This window comes from Engraulis encrasicolus, chromosome 12 (assembly GCF_034702125.1).
Source record: "Engraulis encrasicolus isolate BLACKSEA-1 chromosome 12, IST_EnEncr_1.0, whole genome shotgun sequence".
Taxonomy (NCBI): domain Eukaryota; kingdom Metazoa; phylum Chordata; class Actinopteri; order Clupeiformes; family Engraulidae; genus Engraulis; species Engraulis encrasicolus.
In genome coordinates this window covers 32,980,629-33,001,711 of record NC_085868.1, presented here as the reverse complement: position 1 = coordinate 33,001,711, position 21,083 = coordinate 32,980,629, and the positions used below count along the sequence as shown (strand labels likewise).

At 44.8% G+C, this 21,083-nt stretch overlaps 2 protein-coding genes across 2 annotated transcripts in view; both read right to left on the bottom strand.

Annotated features, from left to right (window-relative positions):
* map3k2 (mitogen-activated protein kinase kinase kinase 2) overlaps window positions 1–8,844 on the bottom strand; it is a 30,505-nt gene extending 21,661 nt beyond the window's left edge. Inside the window, exons 1-3 of the mRNA XM_063212063.1 lie at window positions 8,495–8,844; window positions 6,793–6,865; window positions 298–410 (exon numbers count right to left, since the gene is read on the bottom strand). Of these exons, the coding sequence (XP_063068133.1) occupies window positions 298–410; window positions 6,793–6,847 (168 nt within the window). The 5' untranslated portion in view covers window positions 6,848–6,865; window positions 8,495–8,844. The remainder of the gene's footprint in view (window positions 1–297; window positions 411–6,792; window positions 6,866–8,494) is intronic.
* A 2,103-nt stretch (window positions 8,845–10,947) lies between these two features.
* Window positions 10,948–21,083, bottom strand: part of LOC134459680 (cytochrome P450 27C1) — a 20,832-nt gene continuing 10,696 nt past the window's right edge. Inside the window, exons 6-9 of the mRNA XM_063212062.1 lie at window positions 19,528–19,691; window positions 16,008–16,086; window positions 14,488–14,691; window positions 10,948–13,042 (exon numbers count right to left, since the gene is read on the bottom strand). Of these exons, the coding sequence (XP_063068132.1) occupies window positions 12,926–13,042; window positions 14,488–14,691; window positions 16,008–16,086; window positions 19,528–19,691 (564 nt within the window). The 3' untranslated portion in view covers window positions 10,948–12,925. The remainder of the gene's footprint in view (window positions 13,043–14,487; window positions 14,692–16,007; window positions 16,087–19,527; window positions 19,692–21,083) is intronic.

Genomic DNA, 21,083 nt, shown 5'->3' with positions numbered 1-21,083 from the left:
CACACACCGGGGATCTGGAGGCTGCTATGTTAGCAGCCAAGTGAGAATACCCCAAAAACACACGTTTGTATTACGTTTTTTAAATTACAGAGTTAAATTATACTGAATTAAAATGATTTTCTGTCGCGTTTACAAGAAGCGCTTATCAATCAGAATGAGCTGCTGTTTACATGTGTGTGTGTGTGTGTGTGTGTGTGTGTGTGTGTGTGTGTGTGTGTGTGTGTGTGTGTGTGTGTGTGTCCGTCCGTGTCCGTGTCCGTGTCCGTGTCCGTGTCCGTGTCCGTGTATGTGGCATACCTGGTTCTTGGGCGAGGAGGCCTTGGGCTTGGCCAGCTCCAGCAGGGTGGCAGCAGGCTTGCTAGAGCGGTGCAGCTCAGCAAGGTCCTGCATTATCGACTCCAGAGCTGCATCTGCAGTGACATACATTACATTATTACATTACATTACATTAGGCAGATGCTTGTTATCCAGAGCGACTTACATTTACTATTTTTCATTTTTCATTATTGGTTACATTCCCTGGAGCAATGTGGGGGTTAGGTGCCTTGCTAAAAGGCACATCAGCCATGGATGGAGGTGTAGGAAGAGGTCAGGTGGGATTCAAACCTACAACCCCCAGATTGACAGACCAACTCCCTAACCACTAGGCTACGGCTGCCCCATACATACAGACACATACAGGTTATCCCATGGAATAATGATAATAATAATAACAATAACAGGCCTCGGCCATAGCTCAAACGGCTGAGGCACCACACTGTTACGCTGAGGACCAGGGTTTGATTCCAGACCGTGGTCATCTCCCGATCCTCGCCCATCTCTCCGTCTCTCTCTCATTCACTCAGTCCCTGTCATACTCTCACAACTGAAATAAATGATAGAACACAAACGCCTTTTATTGCAACGAGAGACATATTACATACACACACTGAATACAATGTCTCCAGCCGGCTTGAACGAGGAATTCGATATTAAGCCGTTCTTATAAATATAACTCTATGTGATTTCTTTGTGATATGAGTGTGGTGGACTTTTCACTTCATGTTTCCTCATGACTAACCTGTTACTGAACATGTGTATGATGTGATAATTCTAATCGGTCACTACATTGTATAATCTATTTATGGTGTGTAGTCAGATTATAATGATCAGAATATGTTTTTCTTTTTGAAAACTGACTTATGAAGAGCTACAGTATGTCTACAACCTTTGAAATTATGAATTGTATATATTGTAAATAAGTATTTGGGAAAGGTGCCCTCTGGTACCCACTGTGTATATAGGCCCTACCCTTCACTTTTAATGAGACACCCCCTTCCCCTCCCTCCCCCTACCCCCACCCCTCACAGGTATTTAAACCACACCCTATACACCTGTTCATTGTTGCACTTGAAAAAGGACGAAGGTCCGAAACGTCGTGCAAATAAAATCACTGGGAGCATTAACAGTGTTGCGGACTTCTATCATTTATTTCAGTTACTCTATTTTGTCCAGCACCTGTGCCACTGATGTGCGCGCATTCTCCACCTTCTTATACTCTCACAACTGCCCTGACTGAATAAAGGCTTAATTCTAAAAGCCCAACAAAGCATCTTAAAACAAAATAATAATAACCAGGGGTTCTGCTAAAAGTAATGCAATCTAAAGGCCTTTGTGCTTTACTCAAGACAGAATACGTATGTACCTGGGTGAATGACTTTAGTAGCACACGTCAGGTGGTGCAACCAAAGCTAATGTCCATATATAAAGTAGTAATTGCTCATTAATCTACAAGCAATTAGCGCTGTGCAATATATCAAATTTATATCATGATGTCAATATTGCTGTCAAACAATATCAAATGTCATAATATCGAACTGAAACAATATTTTTGTCATTTGCCTACGCTGCCAAAAGGCAGGATACCCTAAGCAAAATACATTCCCTTTCCACATGACCCATTGCGAGCACAGAGCAGACTTACTACCCAACACTCATGCAGAACACCACTGTGTGCTTCTCTATGGCCCTCCACTCACACTGCTGAAGGGAGGGAAGATTGTGAATTGTTTAGCACAATTATTTGTCTTTAAAAGAAATATATTGTCTAAAAAGACGTGATGTCAATATTGACTGAAATAATAGTGATATTGATTTTTCTCATTAGCTTCTAGATTGCAATGAAAAAAAAGGTAATCCATGCAATAGTGGCACTAGCCGTGGTTGCACCACCCTGATGTTCGATACTACAAAAATGTCCCCATTGACCCGCCTGCAAACACCTTTAACAAACAAGGTAGCAATAGCAAGTCGCTCAATCATCAAAAGGGAGTGTTTGTGAGTGACCATTCAAATGTAGCACGCACATACTATTCCTACAAAAAGCACTGTTGGAGATAATTACGTCAATGGAACATGCGAAGATCAGCCATGCCGTGGCTCAAACGACCCCCTGCTACACTGGGGACTCCGGTGCAATTCCCGAGTTCCCGAGTTCCTTTCCCAATCCTCCCCATTTCTCCCTCCCACTCACTTCCTGTCATCAACTGTCCTGTCAAATAAAGTCTTAAAAAACGTGAAAATCATGCACTATGTCTAGCATGCGTCAACAGGGCTGTGGTGGTTCAGGTAGTAGAGGAGCCTGTTCGGCAAAAAAAAGGTTGCAGGTGCGAGCCCCGCTCTGCCTGACCCCATCGATGTGTCCTTGAGGAAGACACTTAATCCCAAAATTGCTCCTGGTGGCAGGATGGTACCCTGCGTGGCAGCCTCTGCCACCGGTGTGTCAATGTGAGTGTGAATGGGTGAATGCATGGCCTACAATGTAAAGCGCTTCGAGTTACCATTCAACTAACCCTAATGGCTGACAGTAAGCTAGTTGTTTTGAGTGAAGCGGAGGGACGGGCCGATGAAGACATAGAATAGACAAGACATCAGATCTGCTAAACCGATCCACAAGGGTTTAGTGTGGTGGAGACAACAGCTGCAAACAGGCACACCACACTCTTTCATTCATTTAATCTATTTCATGCTCCGATCCAGTCACCATCATCCTCACCCCCATTCAGGGAAAACAACACAGAACACCTCAAATTGACATGGCTTCATTATTACAATAATTATGCCCTTGCTTGCAGAGGTCTACCTGGGAAGGCTGAAAGGTAAAGACTGCTGGAAATGCAACGGTGGTGATTGAGGCAGCTGCGCACAGACACGTCCCAAACTCAAAGCACTGCATCTTAAAGCAGTGCCAACCCTGGCTGACGTTCAGGTTGCCGTGTCACACTTTCGGTGACCCTGAGTTGACCTGGAGTGCCGCGAGTGAACCAGGTGCTGCTGCTGCAGAAGCAGGTATGGGGACAGAAGTGTGTTGAACTAGCCAGGCTGTGCCCTCCTAGTGACGCCACACCTTCAACGTTGCCTCTAGTCAGGCCAAGAACAATACAAAACACGATTCTGAGCTCCCGAAAAAAACGGAAACTCCTCCCACTTTTTCAGGGAACAAACAACTATTAGCAAACTAAGGGAGGTGGGCCAACCATAGCGTTTGGAAAATGTTAATTGTTATGCTCTTGGTCAGACCAAGTCTAGAAGAGATTTGAAAGTCGATGATAATCAGGCTAGTGTTGAACGCCGTGAAAATGGACGTTCTCTAAAGAGGTCCGTACTAGCAGAGACAAATTAAAGGCAGAAACCATACATAGGACCAGGGCTCCAAATTAACTTTTTTCATCACCAGCCATCACCAGATGTCACTCTTACCAGCCAAATACACATTCACTAATGGGTCAAAGTGGCTAGTAAGTTTGTATTTTCAACCAGCCAAACAGAAATTTCACCAGCATTTGACCAGTTGGCTGGTGTTCATTTAGAGTCCTGCATAGGACGTCAATTTGTGTTTCAACTGTGATTTTTTTTTTAAATCTCCAAGGGCCTTTGTCATTAGGAGCCAATTTGGAAGGAGCTTTTACACATTTATTATTCAGATAGGAGGACAGTGAGAGAGACAGAAAATGAGGGAGGAGAAAAAGAGATGAGGAAGCATCTAGAAACTATCTTGGGTCGGAATCGAACCCGGGTCCCTTGTGTAATGGTATGGGGCACTTGCCCACTAAGCCACGTCACCTCCCCCACGCTGCATTTTCACCCCCCGTTGGCACTTCAGGCCCGTCATGCCCTTGCTCTATAGTGGCACACAATCAGTTTTGCCCTCTCACTTCTGCCAAAGGGTCGGCATCCATGACGGCAGTGCAGAGGCACCCTGTTGGAGCAGTCCACACACTCAGGCAGCCAGGCATGACCGGACCACTGAACCCTGAAGGTTGTGCTTGTGGTTCTGCCATCGTCAGATGGCCGCGGTCCATGCCAGGAAGAGTCTGTGACTGCGACTGTGAGCATTTCTACTACTCGTGTGCGTGTGTGTGTGAGAGAGAGACAGACAGGGAGAGAGAAAGAGAGAGAGAGAGAGAGAGAGAGAGAGAGAGAGAGAGAGAGAGAGAGAGAGAGAGAGAGAGAGAGAGAGAGAGAGAGAGAGAGAGAGAAAGCGTGCATTTGGTGAACATTTGCACGTGTGTGCGTGTGCGTATGCATGTGTGTGTCTGCAGCACCACTCTTCAATCAGAGCACTCTAGCAAAAGTGGGGTTTCTACGCATCATCAGAACACACCAGTTAAGTCCAGCCAATCAGCTGCTACTTCTTAGGGTGTGTGTGTGTAGAGTCTTGATGACGTATGCATCAGGCTACTGTGGTAGTGAAGGATCCGCCATGGCTGAGTGCAAAAGGCTACATAAATCCCCTAACCCCTAACCCGACCACAACCAGCATAAATCACATTCAAAGGCTCTAATTCAATAGCAGCCTGCCTGCCCGAATAGTGTAAATCAAAACCCAAAGCCTCCAATTGCTTTTCAAATCAACACATGGGGCCACATCAAATTACTCCGAGAAGGGGAAGGAGGAGGAAGGAGAAGAAAAGCCCACTCTGGCTGGCTGACGTTTATCTAGATGGGGATGCCATCAAGACATGAATGAGAGAGGCAGTCGCCTCATTGGGTTTTATTTGACAGATATGGAACACAGTTTATGTGTGTGGATAATATTTCAAACTGCTCTTGTGCAAGTGAATTAATGATGCTAGGGAGATACTAGAATGATTCTTGATGATGATTTCCGTCTGACAAAACTGGACATCAAAAAGTTAATGAATCGTTTCGTGATGATTCAGACGTGTGCAGTTTTTCCAACAAACTGGCTCAAGAGGATCTGAAGTGAATTTGACTGAGTTTTAAGATCCTTTCTATTCTATCCTTTTGCTAACCAACACTTTCATTCATAATCAATACAAATTAATCAATCAAACAGCTACTTTTTATTGTTATTAGTCGTGTGTGTGTGTGTGTGTCTGTGCGTGAGAGGGGGGGGCAGAGAAAGAGAAAGAGAAAGAGAAAGAGAAAGAGAGAGAGAGAGAGAGAGAGAGAGAGAGAGAGAGAGAGAGAGAGAGAGAGAGAGAGAGAGAGAGATTTTGCACAGCTATCGAAATCACAGTCATTAAAATACCTGTACCCACTACCTACATTTTCATTGCACCATACTCTGGCAATGTGCCCAAACACACTGTCTACTCCAGCAGTAACAATACAATAGGTGCACTTAAACTTCACTCAATGTTACTCAATCCACCCCTGTTGTTGTAGAACAGTGGTTCTGGGGCCCAAATGATAATTAGACCCAACCTTGCAAGCTTTTGAACAGGCCAGAAAGCAGGATAAGATTCTGCACCTGACATTACCGAGATGTTTCAAAGCTGCTATGAGCATCTACTGTACTACCTGGTTAATGTTAAATACGGGTCATTTTACGTGAAATCAGACAGCTTGGTGACCAACTGGCATGGATTTCAATAAAACTTTGTATGCCTTTTTCAGTGGTAAGGTATGTGGAACCCAAGAACAACAGTTTCTCCCTTAATACTGGTGTCAGACGTGTGCAAATGCAGTTCTGGAGCTCTATTTACCTTGACAATAAAAAGGCACACCGAAGTTTATTTAAATCCATCATTTAAAAATCCATGCCACATGTCCCAAAAGTGTGTGATTTGATTCACATGAGATGACCCATACACCCCCATGTCCTTACTTGAGGCACCATGTCCGAGACCTTTCAACACGGTTATTAACTGATCTCGTCGTCACCATTACAAAACATGGCTTTAAAAAGGGATTACGAGAAAACCACCAGGAAGTGAATCATCTGTCCACTGCACAGCCTCTGTATGCTCAACGCCTACTCTCAGCGCTCCAGGAATACAATTATCTACAGTTGCAATGCCAGTCAAAGATCTTACCATACCCTCGTACTTCGTAAAGAGCATCTGAAATTGTGGAATTGAGCATCGATTACGGCTGATTGCTGCTTAAGTTTAAAATGTGCATCTGACTTCCACTTTATCAAATCACTAACTACCGGTTGTGACATATAATCTGCTTGCACCGTATGTAGGCTAATGTGTCATCATTCAGCGTCCCACCCTCGTCCCTCCCTATTCACTGATTGGTCAGTCATGTTGTGTAGTAACAAGAGAAATCTTATCCCCGAACACCCGGCCCGGAATTAACATGGAGGGAAGTATGAATTGAGCGCAAGATTAGGGATGACAAGATTCAGTGTACATTAAGTGTATTCCGCCACAGTGTATTCAGTCATTCTAAAGTGATTCATGTTAAAATAGGCTTTCCTTTTGTTGCTTCTACTACGTCACTGAACACCACTACAGCTGGGTTTTGTTTTTTAAGCTGAAATTATGTAGACATACATACCCATTTTGAAATCTCTTCGGTTCACCCAGGAGTCCAGGAAAGAGGATGTGCCCATGAAATGGGTTCCTTTCTCCTGTCAAAGCAGACGGGAAAGTCAGCCGTGACAAAACGTGGACTAAATTGAGTAAACTGTGCTTCCGAGGCCAAAAGCAGAACCAAACACAACCTACTTTTAGACAGGCGAGCCACCTTCACACGTTTAGGACAAATTACATTGATAGTAGAATTTTGCATGCCAGTAAAAGGCATGTTACTGTTAATGGGTCCTCTTAGGTCAGATCATTACCAATAGACTATAGAGTATGATAAGGAAGTTCTGTGTTCCTATTTCTTATCTGATGGATTATCATGTGCAACCCCTCACGTGATTTCTAGTTTGACACAGAGCAATGCGTTAAGTTTGTTTTCTTCTTCTGAAACAAACTACAGTTGACAGCTGTCAACTTCAGTGTTTTGATGCATGCAACCTCTAACTAGGCCAAAGTATGCAACCTCAACAAGCGTTGGAAAATTAGCAAGCATGATTAGTAAGTTAAACAAACAACCTCTACGCATGGGCTGTCCTCATGCACTTTGGTTGAATGTATCTGGCGTGTTATTTGGCGACCACTAAACACTGCATGGAAAGTGTCAAAAAATAAACAAAAACAAACTATACCTCTTGAGTATAGCCTCTGCTTGAAATGTTCAAAGACACGATTTTGCCTAACAGCTAACACCACTCAAATACACGCATTGGTAATGGAAAGACATATTCACTTCATATGATGTACTAGTGCTACCATAATAATTCATGTGACCATCTTTTCAGCAACTTGCAGGCCAACTTCACTAGCAAGTTCGTGCTGATGCTAGGTAGCTTGCTGTCAACGCAAGGATGCAGCCAATAGGGTAACCAAACTGAATGTCTTTCCACGACATATGCGTTGACATGAATCGTAATTGTGGCGTCTGTGTTAATGACTATGAATCTGAGGAGCTGGCGAGTCTTACAGCAAGATATCAGACAGCTAACACCACTGTAGGATAATCACGATAACTATGATGACAACTACGTTGAAATGCCTGCTAGTGCTAGCATGTCCAACTTCAAATTGGCATGCAATAAACGTCAGTCGGACACCAGATTTACCACCGACATGTAAATAGTCTGAAGTACAACCCTCTGATTAAGAATTGTACACAACATATATTATATCCACAAAGACAAAACTAATGTGCAGTGACTGCCGAAAAAGTCTGCCCGCCGTGTTGTTTGCGTGTTAGCAATAATAGACGTGAAAGTGGCTACTTCAGCTAGCTAGCAACCGAGCATAGCTCTAGCCAATTAAAACTCATCCATTCGCAGTGTTGAGTGTAACCATTATGCTATTGCAATGGAGGGTTGTATCTATGAACAGCTACTAGTTAAAGACACGACCTAGAATATTTGGGATTTGGTTTCCCCCCAGATATGTACTACCATGTATCATTACAGTTACCATTAGCTTGACTAAATTGACAGCGCTAGCTGTTAGCAGCTACCAAGACGGAAGAGCCTAGGCTGGCTTCGCGCATATTCAGCTAGCCAGTGTTAGCATGGATGACCAAATACGTGATTAGCAAAGTCACTGGAAAACAGACGCCACTGTTTGAAAATACATAATTGCATGCATTTACCACTGGCACAAACGAAAAAGTTGTTATCGTAAAACCGTGTCACCTGGGTGGGTTGAAGCGCTTCACTTCCTCATCCACAAGGCAAGGCCGCAAGGGCCCAGTGCCGTGTGACAGGCGCCGTCAGCGAGGATGAAGAAGTTGTAGAGTCCGCTTACAACTTTACTCTAGTCCAAGGCCCGAGCGCATATTTCGATACTTTCAGCACGCAACAGACCAGGCAACACACTATTTTCCTGCGAGATGTAGATAAGGCTTGTTTATGGAAATAATGTCTCCGATGCAAAAGAAAAACACACAGTATTTCGATGGTATAAACTTAATCCACTCCAGCAGTCTGCTTTGTTTACATGCAAACGGCCCTTCCAACGCTGCTCGACTACGTACCCACCCCCCGGAACGAGTCAAAAGCATAGTTGGAAGAGTCCACAACTGGTGCACTTTTTTTTGGACGCAAATTGAAGCGTTCGCCCGAATACAGTCGAGAGCTACGAATCCTTCTCTCGGATGCGTTCGGGAGATGAGGAACCTAGGTCTATTATTCCAATAATACTGTAGTCTGCACGCATGTCTTGTCTCTTTCTCTCTTCCTTCTACACAAGTATTTTTTAATAGTCCTATAGCCTCATGTATAATTGACAACGTTACAACATTATTATAGCCTAGCCATCTTTTCTTGCAATTGGGGTCACTGCATTTTGAAAAACCTTGAGCGCAAGTTGGCTACCTGTGGGGAACGTGGCCCAGGGATGTCAAACTTAAATTTCAAGGGGGGGCAAAATAATGTACAATCTGAGACGAAATGGGCGCTAAACACAATAGACTCTATATTCAAAACATAAACAAAAAAAAGAGATAAAGTTATGTAGGCTACCGGTATGTACAAATTCAATATACAAATGCAAATACAACAAATACAAATTTCCCAAACACTCACAGCCTATAGGCCTAGGCCCAGAGGCGATTCTAGGATCAGATGGGGCCCCAAGCAAAAATGCAAAAGAATGAACATTTGAACCAAAATCGCCACTACTGTGGCAATGTGTGGGCTGTTATTCACTATCTAGGGCCTTGGGGGCCCCAAGCGGCTGCCTGCCTTGCCTGGTGGCAAGATGCGCCTCTGCCTAGGCCCTACTATGCTGAATGTGTCTATTGTATGAGTGGGAGATGTGACATTGGCCTCAGTCCACTTATATTCCCATCATATACCAAATCATGATTAAGTCAGTCATGTTATGTTAATGGCGCAATGTGGGCCAAGTGTAAGACACATTTGAAATTATCTTGCGGGCCAAATAAAATGACCCTGTGGGCCATATGGGCCTGAGTTTGACATCCCTGGAGTAAAGGGTAAATGGACTGCATTTAATGCGCTTTTCCACTCCTTTGAGCACTCAAATCGCGTTATATTGTATGCCTCACATTCACCCACTCACACACCGGTGGCCATGGCTGGATTGGCCACAAGGCATACGGGGCATTTGTACAGGTATTAGTCCTCATGCCGCGACAGCAGACCTCTCTGAATTAGATTTAAATATTCATTTTGCCAGTTGTGGTCAAAGTAGCTTGTAATAGATGACTGATGTTGTCACAGGCTTCATTGTCCTTCTCAATGCCTGGTGGACTGGTCTTGGCTGAAAATACCCGGCCTGATTTTTTTGGTCCTAGCCAGCCCTGTCGGTGGCCGTCTCCTCTACCACCTGAGCCACCACCGGTCATAAATGCTGTCCATACCATCTACCGTCTCTGGAGTAGGCCCAGCACATAGCCATTGTGAGCCATCACTCACATCATTGCCCACCTAGATGCACGAGGGTGCTCCTGTCCTGTCACTTGATGCTACCCAGGCTCCGCCCTCGCAGTGAAGCAACACCTTTGGCTCTGCTCAGGAAAACAGTTTGGGTTTGGGAAAACTTTTGGTTTCCCTCCACAGCGGGAAACTCCACCCACTTTGTCGGGAAGCAATCAACTTTGAGCATCATCAACATTCCTGGGTAAAGGCGTGTTCAAGGCAGTGACGTGGTTTAAGCAGAGACGTTCTATTGGGACTTAGAAATGTTTGGTTTGAAATTTAGCTCAGCCTGTTCTGCCCTCGACCAGTAGGAAACCAAGGGAGGTGGGTCAACCATGCCGTTTGAGAATGTTAATTGTTATGCTCTTGGTCAGACCAAGTTTCGAAGAGATTTGAAAGTCGATGATAATCAGGCTAACATGATGCACACACACAGCTCAACAGTCATTTCTGATGACATCAGATTTCAAAGTCATCGATATAGCCTATAAGCTAGCCTACTTTATTTTCACTGATGGGAAAATTATGCCCAACATTTCCATTCTATTGGGGAATAAGTTTGTTTCAGGTTTTTACAGGATGTGTGTTGGGTGTGGCCAAATACATGTGCACCTGTGTGAATGTGTAGATTCTGTGATGCATCAGCATAACTTGTCCCATAAGGATAGGCATACAAAACAATGACCACCAAAAAAACAGCAATATCAGATCGTAACCTCTTTATTACAGTGTCATCACAGAGCAAGTGCAAAGCTGATATGTGTACAGAATTGACAAGTTTAAAAGAACATTATGGTGATATTTAGAGATCATGATTTATGACATTGTACGTCAAATAGACATTACAGTTGTACATTGCAATCGTTACATTAAACTAGGCCTAGTGGAAGGCTGAAGCAGATAAAAATAGGACAAAACGGGAAGAAGTGTAGGCACAGGTTTCAGACCAAATAAATCAATCAAAGAACAGTAACAGTACATTTGAGCACATTCTAAAACCCTTAGGAAAACATACTTATCCCTTTCTAGAAGGCTACATTCAAACATTACCTTTTTGCAATAGATATACATCTTCCATTTTTCCAATCTGTTGTACCTTCTGGACCGTACATCAACTATGAGTGTTACTAAGTTCAATAACACAAAGAAAATGTACAACTCAATATCTCTCATTCACACAATAACGGTCGCATGTTCATAAACAGTATTGGGCAGGTAGGGTTGCCAACTCTCTGGAGAAAAAAAAACAAAAAAACACCTCAATCGCACAGGGGGTCTGGGGTCCTCCCCTAGAACACTTTGTATTGTAACTTACTAGCAGTGTTATTATGCCTTGTTCACACACAGAGCGACCTACGCTAACGGAGCGACGGAAGTCATTATTTCTCTATGGAGGGCACGCGATCAGAGCAAATTCGGCATGAGCGAAGCGAACTGAAAGCTGATATGTGGCTCGGTGAAAACCAATTGGAATGTTCATAACTCCGAATGTCCCAGGCTGTCAAGCCAGAGCCGTTATGTGATTAGCTAAATCAAACATGTCAGTGTCACGTCCAAAGCGAATACAGCGAATTCAAGGCAAAACTTCTTCTGCTACCTCCGCTATCAGGCAGCGTAGTTCGCTCTTGTTGTGGACAATTCATAACTAGTACAGCTTTCCCCCTATAATGCCATACATTACTGCGTTATAGCAAAAAAGTAATGGATTACTTGTAATAATAACTTTTGTAATGCATCATTCCCCAATGCTGTTCATAAAAGATTTTTGATGTTTGATGAAGTTCCATATCTAGTTGCCCTGAAAATAAACATGTATTTTTTTGCCACTAGGTGGCACATTTCACTAAGATCTTGATAGGCGCACAATATGGAGTGGCCTACTGCTGAACTTGGCACTGGAGGAAACTTGTATAGAAAGGCAACTGTGGCAAAGCTCAAACAAAGACTGGGTTTACAGCAGTCTGTCATAGCAATACATATTCCAAGGATGTTTCATAAAAATGATAAAAGCTGGTAACATATTTTCACAGTACATTTAATCTACAACCGCCACTACTTCAACAGCTTTTAAAAACCAATACCACTGCATTTCACTTGTAATAACAGTGTTGCTGTCTGAACCCTGGGATAAAAACCTACTGTTACAGTAGCTGTTTGGTCTAAAATTATCTGAGAGTGAGTGGCCAGCTCAGTCACAGTAGTAGGGACCTTGTGTGTACGTACTCTCACTGTATCTCTATACCTATGGTGTGCCAACATTTTTGTATAACTGCAAGGCAGTCACAGTCATACACACCAGCTGACACACACACGTAGACATGGCATGAACACCGCTCTGTTGGTAGCCTACTGAGGGAGCTAGTCAGTAGAGCCCTAAAAGCAGCTAACCTCTGCTAGCATTCTTGTGTCCCAGTGAACACTGGCCTATGTGTCTGTCTGAACAAACGTGAATAGATAGAAAGAACGTTAAAAATCCACCTGCTGCTTGCTAACACCCTGTGGGCTGTGCTAGCCACAGAGTTTTTCAGGAGATGTGGAATTTGGCACGCTTGTTATTTTTTTGTCGACTCACACACACACACACACACATACAGACATCATCAGGTTGGATATCAAAGCATCTCTTGATGTGTGAGGTAAGGCGAGAAGAGGCGAGTGGGGCAGGAGGAGGAGGAGGCTCGCTCAAACCCTGTCCACAAACCTCAAGTTGACGGGCCCGCCAGGACAGAGCAGGCCGTGAGTCTTGGCTTTGACGTCGTCTGTCAAGGGGGAGACCTCGATGCGGAAGTTCTGGAGCATCTGAAGACAAAGGCACAAAGAGACACAGGCGTTGTGTAAGAGGCTGTGTTGCTTTTGTTAAAATGAGCATGTAAGAGGGATCTCTCAGATTTTCCACAAAAAAAGACAAAGAAAGTTGACCTCTCTCGGCTCTGGGCTGTTAGACAGAACAGCATTACATTCAGGGAAGGGAGGAGATTAAATTTCCTATTCCCATATTAAAAACACCTGGCATACACTGGGGTCATACTAAGCAAATGTGTTGTGTTTTTAGTGTCATTTTACACAGAACAACCCAGAATGTACACCTAGTTTTATAAACCTGAGGAATGTGTCTTTCATTACATCAGGGTTCATCCAGGGGTTATCTGGATGGAAATGGAGAGACGCCCACAGTATTATCTCTGAGGCGCTACGTCTGCTTCCTGCTACAGCTAGACAGTGTGGAGGGGGAGGGGGAGTCGATCCACATCATATGCAAAGATGGCAGATAGTGGCGGGGGGGGTGGGGGTCTGTGGCTCAGTGGGCTAAGGATCATGCAGAGTAAGGAAGAACCACACACCGATGAGCTCCCTTGTTAACCCATTTTTATTTATAAAAAAACAAACAAAAAATGGAATAAAGGGGGTTTAACGGGACACTGTGCAAGAAATGGTTAAAAAAGGTACTGCAACTATGCTGCTCATTGAAACTGGGCTGCCTATTGCCAAATTTGATCTTTACATGAAAGTTTACTAAGTAATAAACAAATATTTTCTAGTATGGTCTAAGTACAGTCCTTTTTGCTATTTTTGGAAATTCAAAATGGCGGACCATGGAGATGATCCCCCTTTTCATGTATTAAAAGTGCAATTTTTCCAGTCATAATGAATACTTAGAATTTGATGCTGGTGGAAGTATTCTTGAAAAAGGTAACATTAGTGAATGGGTAGCATGAATTCTGGAAATAAACAACTAAAAATCTCACACAGTGTCCCTTTAACGGTGTGCAGTTCTTCCTTACCCTACATGAACTTTATGTTTTGACACTACAGCCGGCTAAAAGGAATGGGATGTGCATGAGATCTGACCGGTATCAGTGGGCTAAGCAGCCATGCCACGAGGTTCAGGGACCTGGGGTGGAGTCCATGTTCTGAATCCGAGCCTTCCCCATTTCTCTCTCTCAATACTTCTATGTGTCTTTGTCAAACTGTCTTATCGGAAGACAGACATAAAAGCCCTAAACGAATCTTTTAAAAAACCCTCCCTCCCAAAGTCTGATACAGATACCCTACTGACTCAGCCAGACGCCTTTCTTCCAATATCTGTGTTTGCTGAGTGCGTTGTGTGTTCGAGAATAGGTCTGAACTGTGCAGAATCAGCTCAGTTACACAAGCATAAAAGCCACACACACGCACACGCACACACACACGCGCACGCACGCACACGCACGCACACACACGCACACACACACACTAGTACCCACCTGTGTGAGGGCGAGGTGCAGCTCCAGCTCGGCTATCCTGCGGCCAACGCAGCTGCGGATGCCGTAGCCAAAGGGGATGGAGCCAAAGTTGTCCACGCGGTCGGTCTGGTCCTTACGGAGCCAGCGCTCTGGCTTGAACTCTTCTGCCTTGGGGAAGCTCTCCTCGTTCATGGATGTGGAGAAGTGGCACAGAGCCAGCTGGGTCTGGAGAAGACGAGATGGAGGAGAAAAGCAGGGCAAGAGAAGAGAAGAGAAGAGAAGAGAAGAGAAGAGAAGAGAAGAGAAGAGAAGAGAAGAGAAGCAAGGAGAGGGAGAAGGGGTAAGTTGAGGAGATAAGAAGACAAGAGAAGAGAAGGATGGAAGAGAAGAGAAGAGAAGGATGGAAGAGAAGAGAAGAGAAGAGAAGACAAGACAATACAAGACAAGACAACACAAGACAAGACAACACAAGACAAGGATGTAACATTTAAAAAAAGAAAAGACAAAGAGTTAGTTTCAGAGGATCACACTTTTTGAATAGACAATAGTTTTTCAATAGCACAGAACTGGACTCTTCTAAAGGACTGGAAAAATGACACACTGCAGCAAAACATTAAGACAACACAAGCGGACAGAGCAAGTTACTGTTGGAGGACTCTCAAAGCAAGCTAGCAGTTTCTGGCTAGGTTGTCGTAACAAAACTGTACTGGACCTATCCAAAGGCAGGGGGCCTGAGCAACACAACGAAAACAAAAGAGGAAAGAAAAAGAAGAGTTTCTTTCGGAGGAATGTGGTGTAAATGGGATTGCCAGCAATCGGACTATGACATTACAGAGTAACAGGTCAAAATTCATTCATTAGGCTACTATTTGGGTAAGAGGCTCTGTTGCGTCTGTTAAAAAAGGTTTTGCTCTTGGCTCTGTTCTGTTAGACAGAACAGGATTTCATCCAGGAAAGACAGGAGATTGAGTTTCCTATTCCCATATTAAAAAGACTTGACATCATACTGGGGTAATACTAAGCAGATGTGTTATGTTTGTGCACGTGTCTGTGCTCGTGTGTGCATGTGTGTGCGTGTGTGTGTGCGCGTGTGTGTGTGTGTGTGTTGGGCGTATTTCATGTAGCACACTGTAACTTACCAGATGTTATCACACAAAGCGCTTGTGCAGCTTTTTGTATGTGAGTGAGTGAGTGAGTATGTGAAATGTGCGTATATAGGATGTTGTTTTTTGGAGTGAGTGTGTATTTACACATAGCATGCCCTGCACGCATGGAGCATTTTTGTTTTGTTTACATAGTGCAGTCGACATATATTTGAGGATGAACTTTGAACTACACTTTGCTCCTCTGCACGTGTGTGTGTGTGTGTGTGTGTGTGTGTGTGTGTGTGTGTGTGTGTGTGTGTGTGTGTGTGTGTGTGTGTGTGTGCGTGTGTGTGTGTGTGTGCATGTGTTTTAGTGAAACACAAGATGCTCTACATACTGTATTTCATTAAAAAACCCATCAGCCAGCAAGAATAGCCAATAAAACGTCAACATTACCCCTTTGGGGATGAAGTATCCGCCCACAACCAGATCATCCTGAGTGATGCGACCATTTCCAGGGAGCACGGGGAACAACCTGATGGGCAGAATCAAAGACCAAAGTCAAAGTTAGAGCAAGATAAAGAGAAAGCGAGGGGGGGGAGAGAGAGAGAGAGAGAGAGAGAGAGAGAGAGAGAGAGAGAGAGAGAGAGAGAGATGTAAAATGTCTTTATTTAATACCATTTACCCATCATACATTATCACAGTACAGTCACTGACCAAGTTAAAGAGGGAGGGAGGGAGAGAGAGAGAGAAGAGAGAGTGTGTGTGTCAGACAGGGGAAATGGAGAGTACAAGATAGAGAAATGGAAAGAGACAAGAGGGTGGGAGAATGTGGCGATACAGATAGACAAACGCATGCAAATCTGCTCGGATTTCAGGTATGTGACAAACTGTGAGCTGTGACTAACAACTGTGACCTTTTCTGACAGAGGTTGAGTCCATGGTACTTCCAATGGGGACCATTGAGGCCTGCGGTACGCTTGCTGCGAGCTGTAAAATTACACGCGTCACCGCGAGCAACCGACTGCACATGCTTGCTTTAAAAGCAGTTGACCAAGAAGCAAAATACTGGCGGTTAGGGTGACCAGCTGTCCGGACTTCGGCCGGACAACCCCGCCCCTTAACTTTCTAACCTAGCGTCCTCGCGCGCACCCATTGCTTCGACTTGCCGAATCCCCGCCTCCGTGGAGAAAACACTGAAGTTGGCATTCTAAACTGTAGGCAGAAATCAGGGAACAGCGCTGCCATCTTACCTCAGCTGCCAACAGAAGTTTTACTTGTAAAACAATATTTTTTGGGGGAAGGATTTTCGCATTTCATTACCTCACTCCGATAAAGGAGTCATCAGTACCACTAACTTAATATTGTAGGCCTATCAGAGACGGCAGGTTACGATAGACAAATCCTTCCGTTGTTGTCTGTGTAGGCTATTTCATATATATTTTTTAAATGTATTTAATTTTGGGTAGTCATGCATTCGTAGGCCTAATAGCCAACAATTAATTTGATTTACTTTACTCAAAGTTGGTCAAAAGTCTGTTTATCAGCGGTGTTTTAACGGAGGCAAACCGCTTCTGTCAACCTTTTTTTTTCATGCAGACGGAGCTCAAAATACAGACAGCGCCCGTGCATAAAGACGTTTCTTTGACCTGTTTGTAAAGTTGTGAGAACCCTCGTATCGTTGTAAAGGCATTTAGCGGACAAACTTAGTTGCACTAGGCTATGCGTTGCCACCAGTGCAGGAAAAAATAGGAAACAGACTGTAGACAATTATAGTAGGCCTATATAGTTACCTTATTTAACTTTCATACAGTCAGTTAATGACCTTCATATAGGGCTATTGCACGGAGATTTCCCCGACATAAGGCGACAGCAATACAGTTAATTCCACAGACAGATCTGTGGTTAATTCGCTGGGCGAAATCTAGGGTTATATCTGGAGTAACATGGCGGCCGCAGATATCGGAAACGCGACCGACTGTCAAGGTCTAGTTTGCGTTAATGACGTTGCCTCACATCTCGAGGCCATAGAGCTCGAAAGTCCCGCCCCTTAGTTCCGCGTTTCACGGGACCTCAGTTGACCATCTAACAACATGGTAGCGAGTAAATATCTTCTGATCTCAGTCATGATATGCGCTGGGCTCCAAATATGCTGTTTAAGAGGATAGATAAAGATTATTCAAGCAGAAGTATCAATGTTTTGTTCCGAGGCCGTCGGCATGAAAAATGTGAAGAAACACAGCTTTCTAAAAAGTTTAGGGGTTCATACGAAAAATTAGGCAAAAATATCAGAAACAACATATATGGAGCTCGTGGCACAACTCGAAGGGGATCGAAATGCCATTTTAATACCGCCATTGGATTACATGCTACGATTTTCGGCTAAAAACGCCGTTGAGGTCCCATGAAATCGGGGGAAGTGACGTCACTTTCTAGCTCTATAAGCAAAAGGCTAGGAGGAAAGGAAAGACAAAGAGAGGGACACACGGACGTCGTGAACAGGTCGTAAAAACGGACCGATGGCCACCCTACTGGCGGTACAAACTCAATTTGTAGAGACGCTCTTAAAAGTTGCTGCCATTGTTGTTTTCATCAGAAACACACGCGTGGGACTGTGCAGTCTCTGACTATCGCCCCCTGCAAGTTTGAAGATATCGCACCTGACGCACGCATTTGCCTGTCGTGTCCAACGCGTGCGAAATTGACATTACATACGCATGTTAACGCGTCCTACAGCAAGCATGCTTCGTGCCCCCTAACAACCCAACCCCCCCGCACACACACGCATAACATTCAATATTTACAGAAAGACCAATATTTAACTGAACCACTGTAGTAGGCCTGGCCCAAGCTAGCTAGCAAGAGTCTGATGCTGGATAGAATCATTTGTGTAACTATTAAACATTTGACAAACTCATTTCCACTGAAAGTTAGAGGACAAATAAAAGACAAAAAAAGATTAAGAAAACAAATGCTACTCTATATTTAAATTTCAGTTGAATGGTTAAATACAGTAAAAAGCCATGGTACACAGAGGTGTCAAAAACCTGGTAAGTAAACATTGAGTGACAGCTAACTTCACTGAGTAACTGGTCTACCTGGTCTTGAGTACTCCTGACAATTGGATAATTCAGAGCTCACTTTCTGAATCCAGGATTGCTACTCCTGCAGATGAGAGAGCAACAGGTGAAGGGAGGAGAGAGGGTTACATTGCTGTTGGGCTTTTTTGGATCAGTAAATGACCTTAAAAATTACCCCTAATTGAACCCAGGTCCTTGGCGTCACAATACACTGCCTTAGCGGTTTGAGGGGCGGCCAAGGCCTGGACCAGGACCAGGAGAGGTTTACCCTTCTCTCTCCTTCTCTTAGAAACTTGCCTTCAAGGGAGGGCTCACAACAACATGTAGCCTAGGGGCCCTGAGCCATCTTAATCCAGCCCTGGCGTCACAATACAATGCCTTAGCGTTTTAAGTCACGACCAACTTAAGGCCATGGCCTGGACCAGGAGCAGTAGAGGGTTACTGACCAGGAGCAGTAGAGGGTTACTGACCAGGAGCAGGAGCAGGAGCAGTAGAGGGTTACTGACCAGGAGCAGTAGAGGGTTACTGACCAGGAGCGGTAGAGGGCTACTGACCAGGAGCAGTAGAGGGTTACTGAACAGGACCAAGAGAGGGTTACTGACCAGGAGTTGGAGAGGGTTACTGTCCGGGAGCAGGAGAGGGCTACTGACCAGGAGTTATAGAGGGTTACTGACCAGGAGTTGGAGAGGGTTACTGACCAGGAGTTGGAGAGGGTTACTAACCAGGAGCAGGAGCAGTAGAGGGTTATTGGCCAGGAGTTGGAGAGGGTTACTGACCAGGACCAAGAGAGAGTTACTGACCAGGACCAAGAGAGGGCTACTGACCAGGAGTTATAGAGGGCTACTGACCAGGAGCAGGAGAGGGTTACTGACCAGGAGTTGGAGAGGGTTACTGACCTGAGCGTCTCCTTGACCAGGCCTCTGATGAGGGGCAGGTTGGGCACGTCGTCAGCAGTGGGGGGGCGGCCACCCAGGCTCCGGGTCACCTCCTGGAAGATCCTCTGCTGCACCTCAGGGTGGCGCGCCAGCAGGTAGGCGGCCCACGACAGCGTGAAGGAGGTCTGAGGGGAGAGTAGAGAGACCAGGAGAAAGAGGATGTGGGAGGTTAGCTGTGGTGGAGCATGGATGAAATGTTGCCCTGCAACATGGAGGTGGCCCATGACCGTGTGAAGGAGGTCTGGGGGAGAGCAGAAAGAGACAACACGGAGAAAGAGGATGACTGTTTAATTCAAAGTGACTTAGTTAGCAATAGCCCCATGCAGGTAGCCTGATTATCATTGACTTTCAAATCTCTTCAAGACTTGGTCTGACCAAGAGCATAACAACTAACATTCTTTAACGGCATGGTTGACCCACCTCCCTTGGTTTACTACTGGTCGAGGGCAGAACAGGCTGAGCCAAAGCCTGAGCCAAAGAACCAAACATTTCTTAGTCCCAATAGAACGTCTCTGCTTAAACTACGTCACTGCCTTGAACACGCCTCTACCCAGGACGGTTGGAAATATTCAAAGTTGATTGTTTCCCAACAAAGTGGGTGGAGTTTCCCGCTGTGGAGGGAACCCGAATGTACCTGAACAAACAATTTTCCTGAGCATGTGTAGCTGAGCCGAAGGTGTTGCGTCACTTGAAGGACAGAGCCTAGGTACCATGCAGGGCTCTAAATTAACTTTTTTCATCACCAGACAACATGGCTTGTAGATGTTAATCTTAAGGGGGATTCATACTTGGCGTGACTGGCGCTAGCCTCCTTCATACTTCACTCGCGACCTCACTCGCGACCTCACTCGCGCCGTCACGTGACCCAAAATGACGTCACACGCCGTGGCGCGAGCTGCCGTGGCGCGACGTCGTGCACCCCACATTTTTTGTAACTTGTCGTGCGCCACCAGCGACCATGCAGGTAGGCAGACAAAGCAGGAGTTGCGAAGAGAGGCTACAACTACTGTAGGCTACTACAGAATGGATTCTGCATCATTTTGAGGATAATAAAATGTCCTAGAGAGTTATTTTATCTTCTCTCTTAAATGTTGTTCAGTGAAACAATTGTTTACTTTGTTCAGAAGCACGTTGTGTTCGGTGATCTATTTATAAATTCTGCCGCCAGAACAATGCTCTCACATGGTCTTGGAATGATCTGGCAATGTAGGCTACAACAAACGCTGCGAGTTGCGAAAGATACTGCCGTTTCTCTCATGAACAGCAGAGGGCACTTCCGACAATGCGAGCAAGGGCGCTTTTGAAGTATGAATAGTCTGGCGCAAGTGATGACGTCATTAATGGTTCTCGCGCCAAACGCGCCAAAGTGCGCACGTGAAGTATGCAGAGCCCTTTACTATCCCAGCACACACTCACGAATGGGTCAAGTACGTTGGTCTTTTCTAACAGCCAAACTGATATTGCACCAGCATTTGGCCAGTTGACTGGTGTTAATTTAGGACCCTGGCACCATGTAA